Source organism: Sus scrofa, chromosome 1 (genome assembly GCF_000003025.6).
Source record: "Sus scrofa isolate TJ Tabasco breed Duroc chromosome 1, Sscrofa11.1, whole genome shotgun sequence".
Lineage (NCBI taxonomy): Eukaryota > Metazoa > Chordata > Mammalia > Artiodactyla > Suidae > Sus > Sus scrofa.
Genome location: NC_010443.5, coordinates 29,847,910 through 29,871,203, shown reverse-complemented (window position 1 = coordinate 29,871,203; position 23,294 = coordinate 29,847,910). Strand labels below are relative to the sequence as shown.

General features: G+C 43.3%; 1 protein-coding gene across 4 annotated transcripts in view; it reads right to left on the bottom strand.

The window, feature by feature from the left end:
- The window catches only part of SLC2A12 (solute carrier family 2 member 12), a 66,033-nt gene that overhangs the window by 30,793 nt on the left and 11,946 nt on the right, over nucleotides 1-23,294 (bottom strand). For all 4 annotated transcript variants that reach the window (XM_005652670.3, XM_003121191.6, XM_021087654.1 and 1 more), the window contains exon 2: nucleotides 13,922-15,262. In XM_005652670.3, the coding sequence (XP_005652727.1) occupies nucleotides 13,922-15,262 (1,341 nt within the window). The remainder of the gene's footprint in view (nucleotides 1-13,921; nucleotides 15,263-23,294) is intronic.

Here is a 23,294-nt window from a genome sequence, read left to right as displayed (position 1 = left end):
AAATGTAGTGTAAACCATTCAGATACTATCCTTTGTTTACTTTTCATTATTGCAAGGACTAACACCAAAGAACCAAATAAATCACCACTTTGCTCAATCAAAATAACTTTTAGCACAATTAATTGGAAAAAAGGAACAGTATTGGTGTGAATATTGGTGATAGCTGAAACCTAGGATTTAAAAGGGGGGGGGAAGATTTGAAAGATCTTGGTAGACGCACCTAACAAAAACCCATTATGCGAATATGATTGTGTAACAGCTACATTTGAAAATAAAATTCTCCTGTTTAAAGAATAATATGCTTTTTCTCTAAAAATATGTGATTGTCCCATAAGAATAATAGAAAAAGAAAATGAGTGTTAAAAAAGCCTTTGACTGTGTTGGTTCTGAATATTAGAGGCTGGGAGTGTAGGAGGAAAATGAAAAATATCAAAGACTCTTTAGAAACATTTAATGTACTTCTAGTCTGTAAGCCTCTTTGTTCTAAACCTGTATATCTTGGAGTGAAAGAATTAAGTAAACTTCCAAATTAGAACCTGCTGTTCTGCATCCCTGGAATTTTCATAATCTTTAGCTTTGCAAACATCACATGAACTCTTCTCTTGGAAGAGTTAGAGTTATTTAGGTGTAAAATCCAAATTTAAGTGTTACGACAGATGAGTCATATGCTTCCCACTAATACCTATCCTCCAAAAGGCTGATTAAACTCCATCAAATAAAACCAAATAAAAAACTAGGCTCTGCAATCTTTATACCTTCAAAATTTCCAGTTTCTTATTTTAAACAGAAAAGTGGCCTTTTTAGAAATCTGAGTTTAAAGACAATTTTTCATGGGTCTTGCATGTCTGCACGGTCTTGTAAGAAAGGCACTGGCTTTTTTCCACACTGAGGATGGTCATATAGCAAACAGCCTTGGAAGACAGAGGGAGTGTCTCCCCTGGAACAAAGGTTTATCTACTATGCAGAAAATTAAAGATAATGTCTCACTCCAGGGGAAAAATCAGGTTGGCTTATGTCTATTATAAAAGATTCGGGTTCCCTAAGCTTGGAGTTCCTCTCCTCTAACATAACTCATTCTATGTGTAGGTGTCACCTGTGGGTGACACAGGTGCCTTGTGGGTATTGGGGTTTGGGGAACTGGTGCAAATGCTGATATTCTGGCTATTTCTTCTCCTATGAATAATACATTGTCCTTTGTCTCTTGACCAAGGAGACTTATGTCTTTTGCCAAAATCTGAAACTGAGACAGGATAACTTGTAAGCTTTCAGGTGGGCTCAAATATCAGCCAGTTTAGGGGGTTCCCATCATGGCTCAGTGATAACAAACCCAACTAGTATCCTTGAGATGAAATTTCAGTCCCTGGCCTCGCTAAGAGAGTTAAGGATCTGGCATTGCTGTGAGCTTTGGTGTGGGTTGAAAACGTGCTTGGATCTGGTGTTGCTGTGGCTGTGGCATAGGTGGCATCTGTAGCTCCAATTCGACCCCCAGCCTGGGAACGTCCATATGCCATGGGTGCAGCCCTTAAAAAAAAAGTAAGAAAGAAAAAGAAAAGAAAAGGAAACATGTGCACACACACACACACAAAATCACCCAGTTTATACTTCTTGAGGGTTTGAATACTTGTGGCTATGGTATGATTTTTATAAAAAGATCTTTTATTACTATTATTAACTTTGGAATGCCTGCTAACATCTGAGAGATTTAATGTGATTCTTAAGCCTGAGATTAATCCATTGAAATATTTTTATAAACTCTAATGCTAATTAAATAAGCAAAAAAAACCTCCCACATTCCAGGTTTTCCAGGTTCAGACATTTACATATCTCCCTTAGGAAAAGCATGAAGGAATTGCCTCACATCTTTTTTGGAAAGAGTCAGGTTTTAAAACATTCAATTATTAAACCAAAGTAGGAATTATTAACCCATGACATGGATAATCTCAATCTTTTTTTATTTTTTTTTTCCCCACTCCAGGGGAAAGGTTCAATCTTGTATTTGGAGAAAATAATGGAAATTTGGAAATGGATATTTTGTCTAACACCGTACAATTTTTTTTATATGGCATTAATTTTAGTAAATTTAAAACATGCAACTTTAGTCATCAAATGAATTAGAAATAGCATTGAATCCTCAACTGAGTAGTTTACTCAGATATAGTTTTTGGTCAAATGTGCATGGGCTTCCTCACAAACCACTTATATTTCAGATTCCCTACAAACTGGCACAGACTCATACCAGAGGAGATCAGGATACTTCAACCCCAGACTAGAGAAAGAGCTCCCCTTAATCACAGAAGCTGAGAGAATTCTAGATTTTTTTTGTTTTGTTTTTTTTGACTCATCTACCATATTTCTTGAGACAATACGGTAGGCCAGGTCCTGGATTAGGTTTAAAGAAACAACAATGAAGAAGACAAAATTTGTGTGCACACAGAACATATAGTCCAAATTAGTCGCCCCCACTTAGCAGAGTGGACAGTTGAGTTTTATCAACCTAATTCACATCATCTTTCACCGAAGCCTCATAATTTCCTATAAAACCTGTCTGATATCCCAGAAAGCACTCTTGACTGTAGGTTAAGCATCATTGAGCCATACTTCAAGCAACATATCTGTTCTCTTTGGTCTTGACCTAACTGGAATGTGCATGGACAGGAGAAGAGGAGGACCGTGGCATCATAATTCAGAATGGGGCCAGGGAGCACTTGCTATGTCTCCTGGCATGGCTGAAGTCAGCACTGGCATTACAAGAACTTTTCACCTCATGTCTAGACCACAGCTAGATATTTCACAGCACTAATAACTGAGTGTATGGAGTCCATGTTACACACAAGGCACTGTTCTAGGTATACCTTATGCAGTTACACAAAGAGATGCATTGATTGTCCCAGAGTCCTACACTGTAGACCTGTGATTCAAGGTCACACAGGTCACAAATCCTGGTCTGAATTCACACATTCTGCTGTGCAGCTTCCACAGGATTTCCTGCTCTTCTCTTAAAACATCAACTCATGTACCCCTTAAGGCCATTTGATGTTAGCCCTGATCCTTCTTCTTCTTTTTTTCCTTTTGCTTTTTAGGGCTGCACCTGCAACATATGGAGGTTCTCAGGCTGTGGCTTGAATTGGAACTGCAGATGCTGGCCTAAGCCACAGCCAGAGCAATGCAGAATCCAAGCCATATCTGAGATTACACCACGGCTCAAGGCAATGCTGTAATCTTAACCCATGAGCGAGGCCAGGGATTGAACCTGAATCTTCATGGATACTAGTTGGGTTTGTTTCCACTTAAGCCACTATGGAAACTCCCCTGATCCGTCTTTTTTTTTTTCTTCATCACTCTTACCTCCACCCAAATGTTAACACTTCTCTCTTGCTGAAGTTGTTATACATGCATTCATTTGCTGCCTTACTGACTGTCCCACCACTAGCTCCACATGGGCAGGGTGCATGGTGTAGCTCTCACTCCTCCTTCTCTGAGTCTCCAGCATGGGGCAACATGCTGTTGGGTCATCAGTGAGCCATCCTCACGTGTTGCATGAGTGAGTAAACTGATGAATCTCAACCATTTTCTCCATCTCTCCTCTTTTCCTGGTCTCTCCAAGATGATTTCTTGCTGGAACCTCTGCTTATTTGGTATAGGTCATTGGGGGAGGTGATTTGGTGTCACCTGTCATTCGGTCTTCAGTGTAAAGGTCCACTGGAATGTGTGACTACAAAGGCAGTTAAGGGATGACAGTCATTAACCTCATCACTGAACTTAATACGTGACCGTGGACAAATGCCTTCCATCTACTCCAATGAAAAGATATTAGTCATGGTATGGAAGAGGAGGTGGATTAATTAATTTAGGAACACAGGAATTTTTGGATTTTAAAAAAAGTCCTAATAATCATTTCGAAAAGAACAGTCGCACACATTTTTCTGAGTTACAGAGGCTGTTTTAAGGAGGGTAGCTACACAAGACATTATCTCAAATGAACTCATGAAATAATCACTGTACGCCTTGGTTTGGGCTCATGTCTGCTTTTGAAGCCTGAGAAGAAGAGAAATCTTTGTGTGGCTCTGTGTCCTCACAATGTCAGGAATCTCTGGTTTGACCTTGAAGCTTGAATCACAATAGAAAAGTGTTGAGTTATTAAAAGGAGCTAAAATGATCAGGATCTTCCCAGAAAGACTGGAGAGTAGAATTGAGATTTTGAATATATTTTAAGATGAAAGATGAAGTGTGGAAAACAGCATGTGTCATAAAAGTCTCCAATAAGATCAATAGGGTATATACTCTGATTTTATTCGATGGAAGAGTTTTAGTATTAGTTACAGAATAATGGAGGGCAGAGGCTCTTACTCTCTTTGGCTCAGGAACCCCTTCAGCAGGCTGGTGAAGCCTACAGATTCCTTCATAGAATAATATTTCATTTTATTTTATTATTTTATTTTTGGCTGTACCTGTGGCCTGTGCAAGTTCCCAGGCCGGGGATCGAACCCATGCTGCACATGCAGCCTGTGCCACAGCTGTGGGAATGCAGGATCCTTAACCTGCCATGTCACATGGGAACTTCCAGAATATTTTAAATGTATAAAATCAATATATAAGATTACTTGGTAGGAGATCCCATCATGGCTCAATGGTTAAAGAATCCGACTAGGAACCATGAGGTTGTGGCTTTGATCCCTGGCCTCGCTCAGTGGGTTAAGGGTCTGGCGTTGCCGTGAGCTGTGGTGTGGGCCGCAGACGTGTCTTGGATCTGGTGTTGCTGTGGCTGTGGCGTATAGGCCGGTGGCTACAGCTCCGATTAGACCCCAGCCTGGGAATCTCCATGTGCTGCAGGTGCAGCCCTAGAAAAGGCAAAAAGACGAAAGAAGAAGAAGAAGAAGAAGAAGAAGAAGAAGACTTGGTAGCAAATATATGTCCCCTTCTGGATTCTAGAGTCAAGGAAAAAGAGGACCAGAAAGTGAAATGATGTAGGGCATACACTTTAACCTAAAAATAGAAATACTTCTTGACAAGAGAAACTATGTTGTGATCTAATATAATGATGGAATGTTGTTCTAAGCCAACCCAGATTTTTAAAGATTTAATAAAGGATTTAATCTTGCTTTTAATTTAGCTTTGGAACAGCAAGTACTTTTCCCTTTATGTCTCTGTTGACACAAAGTATTTGCCTCTATTACAAGCAATAAACTCTCTAAATGAAATACCTGAGCTATAATTACATCAGGTTAATAAGTTTTATAATGCTTTCAAGATCTGGGATGAAAATTCACTCAATAAAAATCTTTTAAAATTCCAAATTGGTTCATGCCAATGCTCTTTGGTGATTGAGCTGGAATTCTTATGGTATGTTTTCTTTAGAAAAGAAGTAAACTATAATATGAATACGGTCATAAATGACTAACTTTAAACAAGAAAAAAAAAAGGACAATTGGAGTTCCCATCATGGCTCATCGATTAACGAACCTGACTAGCATCCATGAGGAGGTGAGTTCGATCCCTGGCCTCCATCAGTGAGTTAAGGATGCGGTGTTGCAGTGAGCTGTGGTGTAGGTCACAGATGGGGCTCGGATCTGGTGTTGCTGTGGCTCTGGCGTAGGCCAGTGGCTACAGCTCTGATTTGAACCCTGGCCTGGGAACCTCCATATGTAGCGGGTCTGGCCCTAAAAAAGACACCCCCCCAAAAGGCAATTATTCAGATCCCTTCTAAAAACTCTAGAATTAATAGCCCCAAGCCCTGGATATGAATTAACTTCTTGTTTTCCTTAAAGGGAGTGTTTGGAGTTTGGTCTCAGGTGTGAATATCCAGCTCAGTCATTGCAATAGCAATTACTCAAAGAAAGCAAGTGAGGTGTTATTCCCCTTTCCCCAAACCAAACCTCCTTCAAACCTGAGATTCTCCATCTCATTAGTGTTGCTTTCATTCTAAGAAATGCTCAAAAAGGCTCTCTTCTCCATGTGAAAACAAAAAGTAGAGGAGTGCAAAAAACATTGGGGATTGCTTTTAAAAATTCTGTCTGAAATTCCCAAATAACTCTTTATGACCTGACAAAGAAATGCCCTAAATGTCTCAAGCTATTTGTTTCTGAGCACTGCTAACTAACTGTCCTGCATCTTTTCTTAAAGGCAAAAATAGAAAGAGATTTTTTTTTAGAACACATGCCCAGGTGATAGATTGTTCTGTAAAAACACAATGGTTTCAGGAACAGGAGTTTCTGTGGTGGCCTAGCATTCCTAGCTTTCATGGTACTTAGCCTACCAAGAAGACAGCTTGACCCAGTTCAAGAAGCACACTTTGAGATCTTTCCTGTATCTTCATTTTAGTTTTAAAATTCTTCTCTCCCTCCCCTCCTTAGAAACATACCTATGTCCCTGCATGGTTTTCAAACAGATTTATACTGTGCTCACTTAAAGGAATAGAAGGAAAAAAATATGAGATGTCCAGTCTTCCCTCAAAGAGCTTACAATCTAGTAGCCACATTTCGGTTAACAAAGTAAACATATAAACGCAATACACTGTATCATCAAGGACTAAGTTGTATCATCTCATGATAACTTCCATTGACATCATACTCCCTAGCATCTAAAATATTTGGACATGCCTTAGTTCCTTTGATGCTTCTCCATACTCTGAGATAGGCTAGGTATTATTACGCTCAGCTTCAGAGAAGCTTGAGAGAAGATAAGTGACGTAAAGATCACATAACCAGTAGGCAGAAGAACTGAGATTAGAACCCAGGTTTTTGTTTAAAATCTTTGTAGCACAGAGCTGAACTACTCTACCCTAGAAATAACTGGTGGTTCCTACAAATAAAGACCTTGAAGAAATGGAGTGAATTCATGGAGAAGATAAGACTTTGAGTTTTCAGAGATAGGAGGGATTTGGAGAGAGTAGAGGGAGAAGGAAAAGAGGCCACATGTATTTTCTGTCTCTTGACCTGAGTATGGAGCAGTAGGAAATAAAAATGAGAGCGAGGCAAGTATTGCCTCATTGCACAATGCCAGGTGGCCTTACTCGTTGTATCCCCTATGGAATCTGTATGTACCTCTAGGTGAATAGTAACCCTGGAAGAAAACTCCATAGACCACAGTGTAAATGGTGCCCCCTGGAGCTGTGCAGAAGCCCTGATGGAGCTGGGAGGTGTGGGGTGGGATGATGGAGGACCCTGAAAATCACACTGCTTTTCCCTCCAGGATGGGTGATATAGTAGCAGAAAGAGCATGGAATTAGGCTTCCGATGCCCTAGAGTTCAAGTCCTAAATTTGTGTGATCTCGATCTCTCAGAGCTTCTTGTTTCTTTTCCATAAAAGGCAAATGTTGGACTAGATAATTTCTAATCTTCTTTTTATCTGGAAAGGCATTTGACCTCTCTGATATGGAAAAAAGCAGGAAGCCATGGAAGATTCGTGAGCTGTGGGGTCATGAAGAATATAGTATTTAAAGAATACTGGTATGACAGATGGATGGGCGTGAGAAAAGCCTGGAAAGGGAGAGAACCACAAGAAGGGTCTCCCGAGAGTCTAAGAGTAAGATTGTAAGGGGTGGACTAGGATGCCACAAATAGGAAGGAAAAGATTAACACAGGAGCCCTTAGTGAGGGGAAAATCCAAGAGCATTTGGTCATTGACTGGATTAGGGAACAGTCCCAGAGCATCAGACCCGAGTGAAAAGTGCCATGGAAAAGAAAAGCAAGTCCCTTGGGGTGAGGGGAATAACAATTCTGCATCTGCGTCTTGGTGTCTGGCTGACATGGAAGCATCAAAATGGAAAAGTCCAGCACTCATTGGGAAAAAAGGAACAAGAAGTCATGTGAGGCAATGGAATTGGAGATAAGGGACAGTCATCAGCTCAAGGGAGACAATTAACATCCCTCAGAAAATAAATATGAAAGCTTTTACAACGCATTAGCAAAAGAGTATTTTTCAGTTTTATAGCTGAAGAAACAAAAGCCAAGAGACAGTACTGAAATGACCTCACCCCTTTGCAGAACTGGATGGAATAGAAGCTAGTCATATATTTTAACAGGTTACGTTTTAATTAAAAGAAATAAATGTCTATTTCAGAAATTGAAAACAGAATACAGGGCCTTGGACCTTCTGAAATATTTCTTTCCAGATTCACATTGATTCTCTTAGTCCAGAGTTTATCACTCGGGCCCTTTTGTACTGTGTCAATTTAGCTAAGCTGGAACTACCTTTCCCAGAATTCCTGAGGGTTGGTGGGATAAGAAATTTGCATGTGACTCGCAAGGCCGCAGTGACACCAACCCTGTGCTTGTGGGGTTGGTGCCCTGAACATTAGTGCAGCTTGTACATGTGGCTGTGATCAGTGGTCTTTCCTGGTTGGCTTGGGAGAGCAGATGGTGTACCCAGACTTCCTCTTCCAACCTCTTCAGGTACCAGGCCAGACACAGGGGCAGGGCTCTGGGGAGGATACCAGTTTATCTGTAGGTGGCCTGCGTCATTGGAGTTGACACAGTGGGAGGCAGATGTGGGTCCCAGTTTCTCCTCACAGATTCCAGTTAGTCCTCCCAGGGTCTTTTGTCTTTGCACCCCCTGCTCTGAGTCCAGCTTTTCCTCCCAGCTTCAGGCTGAAGGCACACACAGAGGCCACAGGCCTCATGGACTCCACCAGCTTTTCTTTGTAGTCCTGATTAGGGACTTTCTCCTTTCCCCCAAACACCCCCTCTTAGACCTTTGCTTTCTCAGCAGCTCCCACAATTATGTGATGTTTAATCCCTGTAGAAAGTTCCTTCTCTCATATCACTCTCAGAGGTTCTGCCTTTGTTTTGTTTTTTGTTTTGGGGTTTTTTTTTTTTGCTCTTTAGGGCCACATGTTCGGCAAATGGAAGTTCTCAGCCTAGGGGGTCAAACTGGAGCTATAGCTGCCAGCCTACGCCACAGCCACAGCCACGCCAGATCCAAGCCATGTCTGTGACCTACACCACAGCTCACAGCAACGCTGGATCCTTTAACCCACTGAGCGAGGCCAGGGATTGAACCTGCATCCTCATGGATCCTAGTCGGGTTCATTTCCACTGAGCCTCAATGGAAACTCCCTGCTTTTCTGATAGAATTGCTCACACTGTCTTCTGATCCAGGCCTTTTTATATCCAGCCGCCTTTTAAATGACTGTACTTTGTGCAGGTCCCTTATTCTCAAGGCATCATGAGATCCCAGAAATCGGAGAGGAAATTTTAAAATACATCTTCATATTTCTAAATAGCCATCATAATAGACTGAGAACCAATATTAAAGTACAGGCTACAGTGAGATCTGGGGACACTCTTTATAGGCTTCTGATGCCTGGTCTGGAAGCCTCCACAGCACCCAGAACTACCCAGCTCTGCCTGTTAACTGAGGAGAAAGAAACTCCTATCTTGTGTAAACCACCATTATTTTGGTCTTAGCTGAGCTTGCATTCTAACCAGCTGACCCATTAAACATTATCTTAAACAAGTTTAGTGATTTAAGTCAATGCATATTAACAGCTGCATTCTTATCATTATTTTCCTTCTCTTTTATCCCGAAGTTCAGCCTTATAAATGTACATGCTTGCTGTCCCAGGAGAACTTCAGAAAAAGAGAGACTGTCTCTATCTTGTATAAAAGGCAGCAGCCCATTTAACAGCCTCATGCCATGGACAAAGATACACTGCTTTCATTCATTCCATTTCTAATATATCTTCAAGGAGAGGATTGAACTAACAATAATTAGCCTTTACTAATTAAGACCAGCACAGGACTGCCTATTCTTGTCTTGGTAAGCTCAGCAGACAAGAGCTGTGTTCATTTGAGCAAGTCGCTTTACTTCTTTGACATGCAATGTCTTCACTGATAAAATCGGAATACTCTTTCTTCCCAGGCTTGTTGTGAAGTTAAAATGAAGTCCTCCAAAGTGTGTATGTAAAAACTGCCAAGCATAGTGTTTGACGTAATAGATGTCAGTAAGTATTAGTTGACTCTGAAGCTTAAATTATAATTTTTAAAAAATTAGTGTAGAATAATATTTGAGGAATTCTAAAAGGTAAATCACAAACAGCTTCTAATAATTTTTTTTTCAAAATCAGATTGAGCTTCCTGAAAACGGGAACTCTTACTCTAATACAATAATGTATTAAAAGATAGGTGGGTGACTGAGGATTTATTGCACTTTTCAAAGTTACCCAAAAACCAAAGAGGAGAGTAGGATGAGCTCGGGAGGAATCTTATCATAGGGAGGTTGGTCTTTGAAGTTTAAGGCTATGTCACATGTGTGCTCTGTCCTAACAGCTGCCAACCTGAGAGGTTCTCGGAATGAAAACAAAAAGGACAGGGAGTTCCCTGGTGGTCTAGTGGTTAAGACTCAGTGCTTTCACTACTGTGGCCCAGATTCAATCTCTGGTCTGGTCTGGGAGCTGAGATTCTCACATCAGGCAGCTGCACACTGCAGCCAAAAAAAAAAAAAAAAAAAAAAAAAAGGAAAAAAAAAGGGGGGATTCTTTTCTTAGATTCTTAATTGATTCTCCATATTTCAGAAGATTGGCTCAAGGAAATTTATGCAAAAAGGAAATATTTTTAGTTTTATGATGAATATATGGGGGGACTGGCAAAAAAAAAAAATCAATGGGGGTGTTCCCACGCAGTGGTTAATGAATCCGACTAGGAACCATGAGGTTGTGGGTTCAATCCCTGGCCTCACTCAGTGGGTTAAGGATCCGGCATTGCTGTGAGCTGTGGTGCAGGTCACAGACGTGGCTCAGAGCCCACATTGCTGTGGTTCTGGCGTAGGCTGGCGGCTATAGCTCTGAGTAGACCCCTAGCCTGGGAACCTACATATGCTGCAGGTGTAGCCCTGGAAAAGGCAAAAAAAAAAAAAAAAAGAAAGAAAAAAAATCAATGGAACTATAAATAACCACCTGAAGTTTATCACATGAGCAAAGCTTATTGTATTTTTGATACAGAAAGATTCACAGATAAGTTTAAGTTGTTCCTTGGTACAAGCTAGCACTTATATCTTGCTCTTCTAATAGACTTCAAAGAGTTTCTGGGGAGTGTCCTTGTGGCGCAGAGGGCTAAGGATCTGGTGTTGCTGTAGCTGTTGTTGCAACTGTGGCTAGGGTTTGATCCCTGGGCCACAAACTTCCGCATGCCATGGGTGCGGCCAAAAAAAGTAAAGAAAGAAAGAATTGCTCAAAATAATAATGTAGGAGCTCCCGCTGTGGTGCAATGGGATCAGGATCAGCAGCATCTTGGGAGCACTGGGACACGGGTTCATTCCCGGCCCAGAACAGTAGGTTAAAGATCCGGCATTGCCGCAGCTGTGGCTTAGGTCGAGACTGTAGCTCTGACCTGATTCCTGGCCCAGGAGCTCCATATGCCACAGAGTGGCTGAAGATGAAAAAAAAAAAAAAGAAAAAAAGAAAAAAGAGCAATGTAAAAAAGGTGCTTGCTCGGGGAGGGATAAATTAGGAGCTTGAGATTAACACACATACATTACTCTATATAAAACAGATAACACGGGGAATGATACTCAATATTCTGTAATAACCTATATAGGAAAAGAATCTAAAAAAGAATGAATGTATGTATAATTGAATCGCCTTGCCACACACGTGAAATTAGCACATTGTAAAGCAACTATATTCCAGTAATGTTTTTAAGAGGTGCTTACTCATATTTCATTAGCGTTATTTATGAGTGGCCACATAAGTACTGTTATTGACTGCATTTTTATGGCTTCTCCAAAATTTCTATGTTGAAACTCTAATCCCCAGTGTAAACCCTAAACCCTGATTCCCATCTCTAAATCCTCAAGATTTAGACATGGGTCCTTTGGGAGTAATTAGATCCTGAGGGTGAAGCCTCCCTGATGGAATTAGTGCCCTCATGAGAAGAGACACAAAAGACCTAGTTACTTCCTCTCTCTCTGTCTCTGCCTCACTCTCTTCCTCTCTCTCCCTTTGTCTTTCTCTCTCCTATACAGCAAAAAGTCTGCCAAGCCAGGAAGACGGCCCCACCAAGAACTGAATCTCCTGGGACCTCGAGTTTGAACTTCCCAGCTTCCGACTATGAGAAATAGATACTTATTCTCTAAGTCATAGCAAACTAAACTGATTAAGACAAGTGTCTCACAGGTCCACACCCAAAATAACTGAATCCTGAAATAATGGTAGAAACCTATTTCCAAGAAACTGTTCAGTAAAGATATTTATCATTTTCAGTCTTGGAAGCAGGGTCAGGTTCCAGGAACAAGTCATCGAGATCGGAGACTGAGGGTATTGAAGCGTTTCCTCTATCTGGCCATGCACAGTCCCTTATGGGGAAATCTCTCTACCCATAGGGCCAAAGGAAGGGCCAGCTTCCAAGCATCCATGCCTTAGATCATGTGGTCCAATCTTACCGCAGCTGCTTAGACTACAGCAACCACTTAGGACTTGGCACAGCACAGAGTGATGCCGATCAGATTCCCCCTCTGGAATTTGAATGAATCAACATCTAGGGACTGATCTCATTTAGAGGTGGGAATAGAAACTGAAAGATGAGGAAGTGGAGTTGGAGGAGAAGCTGCATCAGCCAGGTACATGTCCAGTTAGTAATTAACTAAGGTTAAGCAGGCTGAACCAGCTGGTCACTGACCAGCAAGGAGCAGACACAGGGAGCATAGCTCAATCCATTCAACTATAACCTCCTTGAAGACAGGGACAGTACCTGTCTTGTTCATTACTATGTCCCTAGCATTGCGCATAGTTCTGGGTATTAAAAAAAAAAAATGTAGCCACTCGGTACGTAGCATTTGAATGCACGGTTAACAGTGGCTCAGTAGAGCGAGCCCTCTCCAGAAACACGGTCCAGTGCCTGGCAACAGAAACATGCACATGTCCATGAGAGTCCTTCTCCTCCTATGCCTTTTTGTTGTCCCTGAACCTCCATCACTTCCTTTTATTGGGGCAAATGTGTCTGCTCCTTGATCACTGTAAACAGAGGTTTCAACCTCAACTCTGTAAGAGAAGAACTAAGAAGCAAGAGAGGGAGAGGGATGGAGCCGAATGAGAAGGAGGGAGACAGAGGTGACAGAGGGGAGTGGAGGGTGGTAGGAAGACGACCCTTGACGTTGAAGAACATTATTTCCTAGTGAGATGTAAAAAGAAAGCTTCACATCTTCCCTACAGAGAGGTTTAGACTTTGGATGTGAGGGTAAAAGATTAAAGAACTGCAACAGCTTATTCTAGCAAACTCTAGAGAATTTGCTCAAGAGAAGTGATGAAATTTTGTCATTGGAATAGACTGGCTGTCAAATAAAACAACCTTGTAACTACCTCCCTGTCAACTGTCTACACTGCGTTCAACGGGAAGACCTTGACTTCCATCCTCCTGTTTAACAGACAGAGGAAAGTGCCCTGAGCGGTTACTCCAGGGGTCAAAGACACTTCAATAATACACCTTCCTTCCCATAGTCATTCCTTCTCCATTCCCTTCTTCTTCATTATTTCTGCAATGCATCCACAACTGTGTCCTTAAAAAAAATGTAAATATGGGATTTTTTTTTTTTTCCTTCTACCAGTGAAGAAACTCAGGAATGATGTAGAGGAAAATATTGTCCCAGTAAACTTTGCTTTCATAAAACAATATATTCTCTTGGGAAGAAAATACCTTTCAAAGTCTGATTCATTCCCAATCAATCAGCTGGTGCTAAAGTATCCTCATGTGACAGATAATGGGAAATTAATCCTTGGTTGAATACTAGCCCTGCACATTTCACAAAGCAAACATAAGCAAGCATAATCTCCTCATGAGCAGAAACATCGGATGGCCAATATTATCTCCATCATGTTTCTAGTAGTTCCACATATGAGGTATTATAACAGTAGGGTGCTCTGACTGGTCAAAAGCAATGCAGAAACATTCATTGGGGGAGAGAGGGAAGGAATAAAAAATAAAATACTTACTTGGTCCTAGGCTGATTGAAAATGCGGCAACATAAACAAGCAAGCTGGCCAAGGACAGCCATTTCAAAAAAGCTGGCACGTCCTCAGGGTCTGTGACCACCTGGTATTCAGTTTGGCTTGGTCCAGCCTTTGGTAAGGATGCCGAGGTCATTTCTCTTCTCTTATCCATGTCGTTTCTTACGGGCATTACTGAGCTTCTGCCATGGGAAGTCATTCCTTTAAAGGATTCTCTAAGAGTGTCATTGCTGGCTGACAGGTTACCTGGTCCATAAAACACAGACTCATCCAGGGACTGGTTGATAGGACCATAGTTTCTGCAGATATTGGTGACATTCATGTGGATGTTGAGGTTCACGATGCCCATGGTCACCAAGGAAACTGCCATCACAGAGGAGCCAACACAGAGGAAGGTTTTGCTCCCCACGTGGTCTACAAGAAGGGTGGCAGGGATGGTGCCAATGACCTTGACCACCCCAACCCCCGTGGAGGCGAGGCTAGCTGCCTCATTGCTCTGGAAGCCAACAGACTTTAAAACAGTGGATGCATAAAATAATATGTTTGGCTGGCCCGTGATTTGTACAAAAAACACCAGTGTCAAGCCTATCATGATTCGAGTCCTCATGTTGTCCTTTGACCGGAAGAGATCCCAAAAACTGTACTGATATTCATCTTTCAGGGAAGATTTTATCGCCGTGAGCTCTTCCGTTGGATCGGAGACGGCCCTCAACTTTCCGAGAACCTTGCTAGCAGCTTCCTCCTGTCCCTTCATCACCAGAAACCGAGGACTTGGAGGAAGAAAGTACATGGCAATGGCTTGCAAAACTCCCAAGGGGATAACGAGACCGAACATGTACTTCCAGCCGTGGGAAATGTTGGCAAATGTGTAATTCGAAACATAGGCGAAAAGAATGCCAATGACAATCATCAGCTCGTTCAGTGACACGAGAAGCCCTCGTCGGTGTTGGGGAGCAATCTCTGCGATGTAGACGCAGGTAGCGATGGAAGAGAGTGAAATGGAAACCCCTATGGCAATGCGTCCCACTATGAGAGCCGCATAAGACAAAGTGACGATCAAGACCAGGCTTCCAACTCCAAGCAGGCAGGACGACAGGATGATGGCAGCCCTTCTTCCGTACCTGTCAATCACGACCCCTCCGACAAGAGAGGCCAGTAAGGCCCCGATGAGGAGGGAGCTCACCACCATCTCCTGCTCGTGGCAGGTCAGGGCCAACAAGGTTCTTATCTGCAGGAGAGCCCCAGAGATGAGCCCAAGTTCATATCCCACCAGGAAGCCGCTGACAGCAGCCGTGACAGATGATAGGAGAGTAAACATGCCGCAACCTACGAGCAGAGTGGAGAAAAGGGTCAGGTCTGAATCGTGTCTGGTGGAGACTTAAGCTTGCCTGGGTGTCTTTTGCACAGCACTGAGTATAGGCACATACAATCGGAGTCAAATAGTACATTCGCCCAAACAATTAGATAAAAAGGAAAAATCCTTTTTCTTTCACTTTTGGGGAGGAGACAGGTGGAGACATTTAGAAAGTTATTTCCTGTTATTTGTGAGCTGGTGTTGGTTTTTGTTTGGAGCAGACAGATACGGGAGATGAGCAGATGACAGAGGAGGAGGACTGAACAAACAAGAATGCAGTTAATTCCTGCCTTGGCATTGGGTCAGAAATTTGAGAGCCTGGCTTCTTGGGTCCCGCTGTCTAAGGCAAACCCTTGAGGGCAGGACAGAGAGGGAAGTGGCCTGCGGGTCCCTCCCTACTGTGTATCCTGGGGGAAAACGGAGCACAGCCTCTAGGGCCCTCCTGTCTCCTGGGCTGCAATGCACCACCACTGGCTTTTGCAGAAGCACTTGTGGATGTTGGGGAGGCTGGGGTGTGAAGAGGGCCTTCACAGAGCCAGGATTGAGTTCAGAAAGAAAGAGGGAGAAGTGGGGCAGGGCAGGGAGCCAACCGCACGCACCCATCACTCACTCCGAGGAAGCAGGAAGGGGCCTGGGACCTGGGGGAAGAAGAACCAAAGTGACTTTATAGTGTTCCATTTTTTTAACATGAAAATCTGAAGGAAAAGAGCAAAATGTGAACATTCATTTTCAGTGGTAGGTAGGTAGGTAGGTGTGTGTTATACGTTTGTAACGTGTCAAAACAGAAACGAAACAAAACACAACGCCAAGGGAAGAGTATCACAGGCAGAGGAAGCATTAGTTGCCAAGACCTGAGCATGGTGTCACGGGGTGGGGGGAGTGGCACAGCGTGACTTTGAGAAGGAGGTGGGACAGGGCAGCCCTGAATATGGGTAGGTACAGAGGACACACTTCATACAGGGCCTGGCAGGTCACAGTGACAACTTTTTTTTTTTCTACTCTCTGTACAGGGGTGGATGCCCACTAACCAGTAAAAGGGAGGACACTTTGAGTTTCTTGCTGCCATCTAGTCTAAGCCTAGTTCTTCAAGGGGCAGTTCTGGTAGCAGGTGGGGAGTTTGTCGCCTTCGTCTTGACAGGGGATGGTGCCAGCTTAGATTTGGGTGTGGGAGTGGAACTGAAGACAAGCAGACAGATGCAAGAGTTCATTTGGAAGCAGAAACGATGACCCTTGTTCAAGAATTGGCGTTGGAGGGTCAGGAAGTGCGTCAGAACCCATGACGGCCGTCTGGTTTGAGCAGTCAGGAGAGTTTTATGATATTCAGTGCCCTGTATGCAAGGCTATGTACTACATAAAGCAACAGACTAACCTAGAGAGGAAGGGGAAGGGACCTGGCCGTGGGTAGCGGTAAAAGGAGAAGTGGAAATCGGCAAGTCTACGTTACGTAATATGGTTCTTTTTTTTCTTTTTAGGGCGGTACCCATGGCATATGTAAGTTCCCAGGCTAGGGGTCGAATCAGAGTTGCAGCTGCAGGCCTACACCATAGCCACAGCCACTCAGGATCCAAGCCACATCTGCAACCTACATCATAGCTCACGAGCCTTGGGATTGAACCTGCATCCTCATAGATACTAGTTGGGTTCTTAACCTGCTGATCCACAATGGGAACTCCATGTTACAGAATATTGGGTAGAGTTCCCTAAACAGCAGGTCCCCACTGACCACCCATTCCATATACAATTGTGTGCACATGCCTGTGGATATGTGCATGTGTATAACTGAATCACTTGTTGTGCAATGGGGATTATCAAAGCATTATAAATCAACTATACTTCAATAAAACTTTAAAAAAAGAAAAAAAATCCACATTAGAATAAATGTTTTTACTAGTTTTACCTGGAAGATGTTCAGGTAAAAATGTCAAGTAGGAGATTGAGTATACAGATTTGGAGCTTAGGAGGCAGGTCAAGGCTGGAGATTCATATTTGGGATTGGGCAGTGTGTGTTTGGGATGGGGAGTTCCCGTCATAGTGCAGCGGAATCGAACCTGCCTAGTATCCCTGAGTATGCGGGTTGGTCCCCTGGCCTTGCTCAGTGGGTTAAGGATCCGGCATTGCTGTGAGCTGTGGTGTAGGTTGCAGACATGGCTTGAATCTGGCATTACTGTGGCTGGGGTATAGGCTGGGAGCTGTAGCTCCGATTTGATGCTTAGCCTGGGAACTTCCATATGCCAAGGGTGAGCCCCCCCCCCAAAAAAAGGAAAGCCATGGGATGCATGAGATCACTTAGGCAGATGGAATAGAGAGAAAAGAGAAGCAGGATGAGTCCGGGGACCTAGGGAACACCAGTATTTAGAGGAGGAGACCACAGGAAAGGAGATGCAGAAGCCGAATGAGATGTGTATGAAAAGGACTAGAAATGTGTGCTTGGATGCACAATTATCACAAGCTGAGATAAGACTGCTCAGCTGTGCCCCTGCAGGGGTAGGAGATGGGGTTTAAAAACGCTGTTTTGCTTTGGTGAACGGAGCAGGTCAAATGAAGGTGATCTGCAATCTCTTCCCACCACAAGCACCCAAGGTATTTTACATCTCTGGGATCCTGGCGGCATATGGGAAATGAAAGACTCAAAAAAAATTTCACTAAAAAAGCATCAAATATTTAGATGGAGGAACAAATACAAATGCAATAATCCACAATAAAATAATGCAATAATCCACAATAAAATATAAGCATTGCAAATGAAAAACATTAAACTGAAATTAAATCAGCAATTTATCCAGCTAGTCAGAAAAGAAATCTTTAATACTATATGGCAGCAGGCATTTCCCTAAGTACTGGGAGATGTCTATATACACATGCAGATCTCTCTCTCTATATATACGCCATAATGAAACAAAACAAATAATGGCTCTTTCCCCCCCAGAAACTTAACATTCTGGTGATGTCTCTATTTTCTATTATTTATTAGTTACAGTTTTAATTTTCACATGCAAAATGATTTTAAAGTACTCACATGCCCTCCATGTCCACATATTCTTTTTCCCCCAAATGATCTTAAAAATCCTCAACAACAAATTCTTCTACCACCAAGAGAACTGGATCAAATTCTCACATGGGGATAAGAATATTGCATTGCTGTGTATCTCTTCTTGTCGTCATTTGTTTCATTTACGCTTGATGTGTTGATTAGAGTGTGTGTTTGGCAAGTGGTCTCCAATACTCAGCTTGGAGAAATAAGTGACATGCTTGGGAGGTAGCATGAGGCACCTAGAAGGACATTTAGAGGGACACAAGGCAGCATGGGGATAACTGAGTTGGGGAAGAGAGGCCAGAGGAGTGTGAGTGGCAGAAGATGGTCTTTGCCACCTCATCCTTCTTCTTCCATTTCCTACTTTCCCCCTTTTGTTATATGGGAAATAGTGCTTCCCTACAAAAAAGAAAGACCCCTTGAGATACAAGGCTTCCTTCCTTTGATGCTTTATGATCCTGTCTTAGAGAAAGTCAAGGCCATGGGTTAAGGAGGACAGGGAGTAAGGGGCAGTACAAGTCCCAAAGCCAGCTTCTTGGGGTCAGGGGGAAATATGTCCTGACAGAAGAGAGGTCTAGCTTTGCCTTCTGCTTTCTGGACTTAGCTTCCAATGTCTAATTCTTTTATTCAGGATTCATGAACACTGACAGACTGGGATGTGTGCAAAAGTTCTGGAAACCATCCCGGTGTGTCAAGGTCCCTCTTGAGATCCAAAAGCTAGCGCAGAGAATAATTCTTTTGAGATATAGTAAAATTGTCTTCATATGATTGATTTTCAAAATTCTTTTCCCAAAATTACACATTTTTAAAAAATTGTATCACATCCTCTCCCTCCTCTCTTGTTTATCTGCATAGCATTTTGCCTTCAAAAGCTTAAAAAGTTGCACTATGGAGTTCCCGCTGTGACACAGTGGGTTAAGGATCCAGGGTTGCTGCAGCTGTGGTGTAGGTTGCAGCTTCGGCTCACCTTCAATCCCTGGCCCAGGAATTTCCATATGCTTCCATGGGGAGAAGGAAGATAACAACATGGATTATGTGCTATAGAATTAAGTTAAGTTCTTGAATATCTAAAGTTTATTTGAAGCATGTATCTTTCCCAGGCTTTAAGGGCTACTACTGCCCCAAACTAGCTTCTCCATTCATCTCATGACTGTTGCTTATTGTGTTGAGGTCCCATTATGGTCCTCAAGCCAGCCATGCAGGATTTAGAATTCTAATTCAATGTGGAAGGCGAGTCCCTAAGGCTTCTAAGACTGCATCCTGAGATACCTTGGGACTTCCTCCATGGGAAATTTTCCTGGTGCTACTTTGCCATAAAGAAAAAAAAATAAAGACATAAAGAGTGGAGTCGAGTGGAGTCTTTCTTCTGTGTCTATTTTTTGACCGATGATGATAGAAGCAAGATGTAATCTCATGGATGCCAGAACGTAGAGTCGACTTTCCTAAGAAACCTGACAGAGCAGGAGGAAAGAGAGAGGACGTTTGCCTAAAAACAAAGGGCAGAGTCTGGGGCAGCCGGGTGAACCAAGGAGAAGCAGCCAGCCCTGTGCTAAAGGAGAGATGAGAGTGAGGAATCATAATTAGAGCCTTTTCATAAAGAAAAACAAACATCCAGGGAGTTCCCTTTGCAGCTCAGCAGTAACTAACCCGACTGGTATCCATGAGGATGCAAATTCCATCTTGGGCCTTGATCAGTGGGTTAAGGATCAGCATTGCCCTGAGCTATGGTGTGGGTCACAGACACGACTCACATCTAGCGTTGATGTGGCTGTGGCGTTAGGCCGGCAGCTGTAGCTCTGATTCGACCCCTAGCCTGGGAACCTCCATATGCCATGCATGGGTGCAGACCTAAAAAGCAAAAAACAAAAAACAAACAAACAAAAAAACCACAGGAAAAAACCAGTCCTGAAGTCAGTCTGCACTTAAGATTTGCGATGAAGTTTAGCATTCCGGGCCATTTTACTCCTGGCTTTGCTTCACAGGGCCCCTTCCTTTCCATCTCAGCGTTCTCCAAAGGTGCCACAGGGAATTCTCAGTCTTTTGTGGACAGCACAGAAGGAGAAACTACCCGGAAAGTTGCATCTGGTACCCACAGGCTGTTGGGTCACCCCTGCCCTCTGGGTCTTGCTGCTTTGTTAGGCCAGCAGGCTTCCTTTTGATGCAGCCACGATTCCTTAATAAGACAATAGAGTAAAACTGTTCCCATTGAAAATGTGATCACAACCCAGAGGCTTTATGCAAATGAGCACTGAGACAAGGGCACACCCGCCTCACCCCCGCCCTGCCTCAGGCTAGGAGGCTGCAGTCGCTCCCACAACAATAGCTGCATTGTCTGCAGCTGGTGCTCCCACAACACTAACTGGCCTGCACAGGAAACACTCCTTTTTTCACAATATTTGAGTTTCTGCCACTCTCTTCTTTTGTTCTTCCTCATATGCCTGTTACACGGTGCGGGTACATAATGGACACACAATAAACATTTGCCAGCCAACTGACTCCTACAATAGACTGGGAAGTGTGTGCACACACAGCTTGACTGCGAAGGCTTCACACACTTGAAAGACCCCCTCCTTCATGTTTTGCTCAAGGAAAACTTGCAGTGGCCCCAATGGCCTTGCATTTGTGCTCTTCCCTCTCTCTGTGCCTTCTTCTTGAAGACATTTCATCCCGACCTATCATTCAAGAGTCATCTCAAGTATCACCTCCTCCAGGATGGCCACCCTGCTTTGCCACCTTCTGCTCCCCCACCCCCAGGCCCTCTGTGCTTCTGCGAGTACAGAATGCATGTTTTCTGATCTTTGATGGCAATACTACTCACTCATTTATTTACCTCTTTGTTCTCCTCTTACACAGGAAAACTTTGAAAGCAAGAACTCTGCTTTCCCTATATCTGTGTTCTCACCTCTAGTTTTGGCACAAGGTCAGTACTCAATAAATGTTTGCTGAGCGAATGAATAAATGAATGAATAACATTGGTGCTGCAAATGCCCTTCCTCATCCTCTCTTCCCCACAGTTGGTCAACAGGCTTAAGGTTAATACCTAGTATTCCTTTGAGATTAACACCTGGGACTTTATATTTGCATAAATGCTTAGCATGTGAACACACAATATTAGCATTTCTATAGCACTTTCAGTACTGGTAGTAGTGAGTTAATATAGCACCTTTGCAGACACTCTCAAGTGTTTCATTGCCATATTTTATTTCATTTTATTTATTTTATTTTACTTCATTTTATTTACTTTATTATTTCATTTCATTTCATTTCATTTTATTTATGTTTTAATTTTAGGGCAGCACCTGCAGAATGTGGAAGTTCCCAGGCTAGGGGTCAATTGGAGCTTCAGCTGCCAACCTACAGCAACTCTGGATCCAAGCCACATCTGTGACCTACGCCACAGCTCACAGCAATGCCTGATCCTTAACCCACTGAGCGAGGCCAGGGATTGAACCCATGTCCTCATAGATACTAGTTGGGTTCTTAACCTGCTGAGCCACAACGGAAACTCCGTGTATTTATATATTTTTTTTGGTGCCAGCCAAGTACACAGACTTGTTCACTGGCCACTCAGCCCCCATGTCCTGCGATCTCCTTTCTGGGGACTAGGTTTTCAGATCCCAACAACGGTCTTCAGGTGCCACTACTCCAGCTCTTCGGCACCACTGGCTTTTTTTTTTTTCCTTTCAGGGCCACACATGTGTCATATGGAAGTTCCCAGGCTGGGAGTTGAATTGGAACTGCAGCTGCAGGCCTACATCGCAGCCATAGCAACTAGGGATCTGAGCCAATCTGTGACCTAAGCCATAGCTTGGGGCAACGCTGGATCCTTAACTCACTGAGGAGGCCAGGGTTCAAACCCACATTCGTACAGCCACAATGGGAACTCCCACCACTGACTCTTTCTGCAAAATGCCTGCATTTTCCCAGACTTGTGCTTCTCTTCATGCTCTTCTCCCTCAAGGCACCTCTTTCCTTCACTGCTTAAGAAAACCTCATTCATCTTGGAAAATACAGCTCAAATATCCCTGCTTCTCCACAACCTTCCAGACTCTCTATTTGTGGTTAGAATCAATCTCTTCTCTCTCCTGCCTTTGTGTCCAGGGCCTCACAACATCCTGGATTAGTGTGTCTCCTGCCTTATTTTGGGAGCCCTTGAGAGCAGGGGTATCTTTACTGTGGGGCCCTCTCGGGGCCTGACGCCAGAACTCAGCAGAGAGTACTGGATGCCCAGGAAGGAGAGGGCTGGATGAATCAGAAAACTTCCTTGCACCGAGGATGTGGTGTGTGGTGTTTCCAACAGCTGTCAAAGGTCCTGGATGCTGCCTCTTGCCTCTGGACCACGTGTGATGCTCCTTGTGATGGTAGATATTATTGGGCACTCGACTTTATGTAACCATTCTCCCCTCTTCCCCCACCACCTCTCCCCTGCTACCCTGCACCCCAATCCTCTCTTTAACAGGCAATGAGACTCAGACCAACAGAAAACCTGGCCTCCCTCCACTTTCCATTGTTTGAACTTTCTAGGACAAAAGATAAGGGACTTTGCCTTCTCTCCTTTTGATATTTCCAAAACCAGAAACTAACCTGAAACTAACCTTCTCCAAATTCTCTTGACTGGGAAGGTGTAAAGAGGGGGTATCAGTTAAGCCCACATAAGAGCACCCCCCCACATTTTACTCTGTTAACTCTCCTTTTCTGCCCCATCACTTGTAGGAATTTCACTCATTCTTTCCTTTCTTTCATCTTTCCTTCAGTTAGAAATTTTTACCAGGACAAGTCTGAGTACTTGATTCTTCTAGATTTTTTTTTTTTTTCTTCCCCTACTGGTTGAGTTCTACCCAGAAAAGGTGTCCTCTAGGAGATCCCACTGTGGCTCAGTGGGGTGATGAACCCGACTAGTATCCGTGAGGATGTGGGTTCGATCCCTGACCCTGCTCAGTGGGTTAAGGATTGGTGTTGCCATGGGCTGCAGT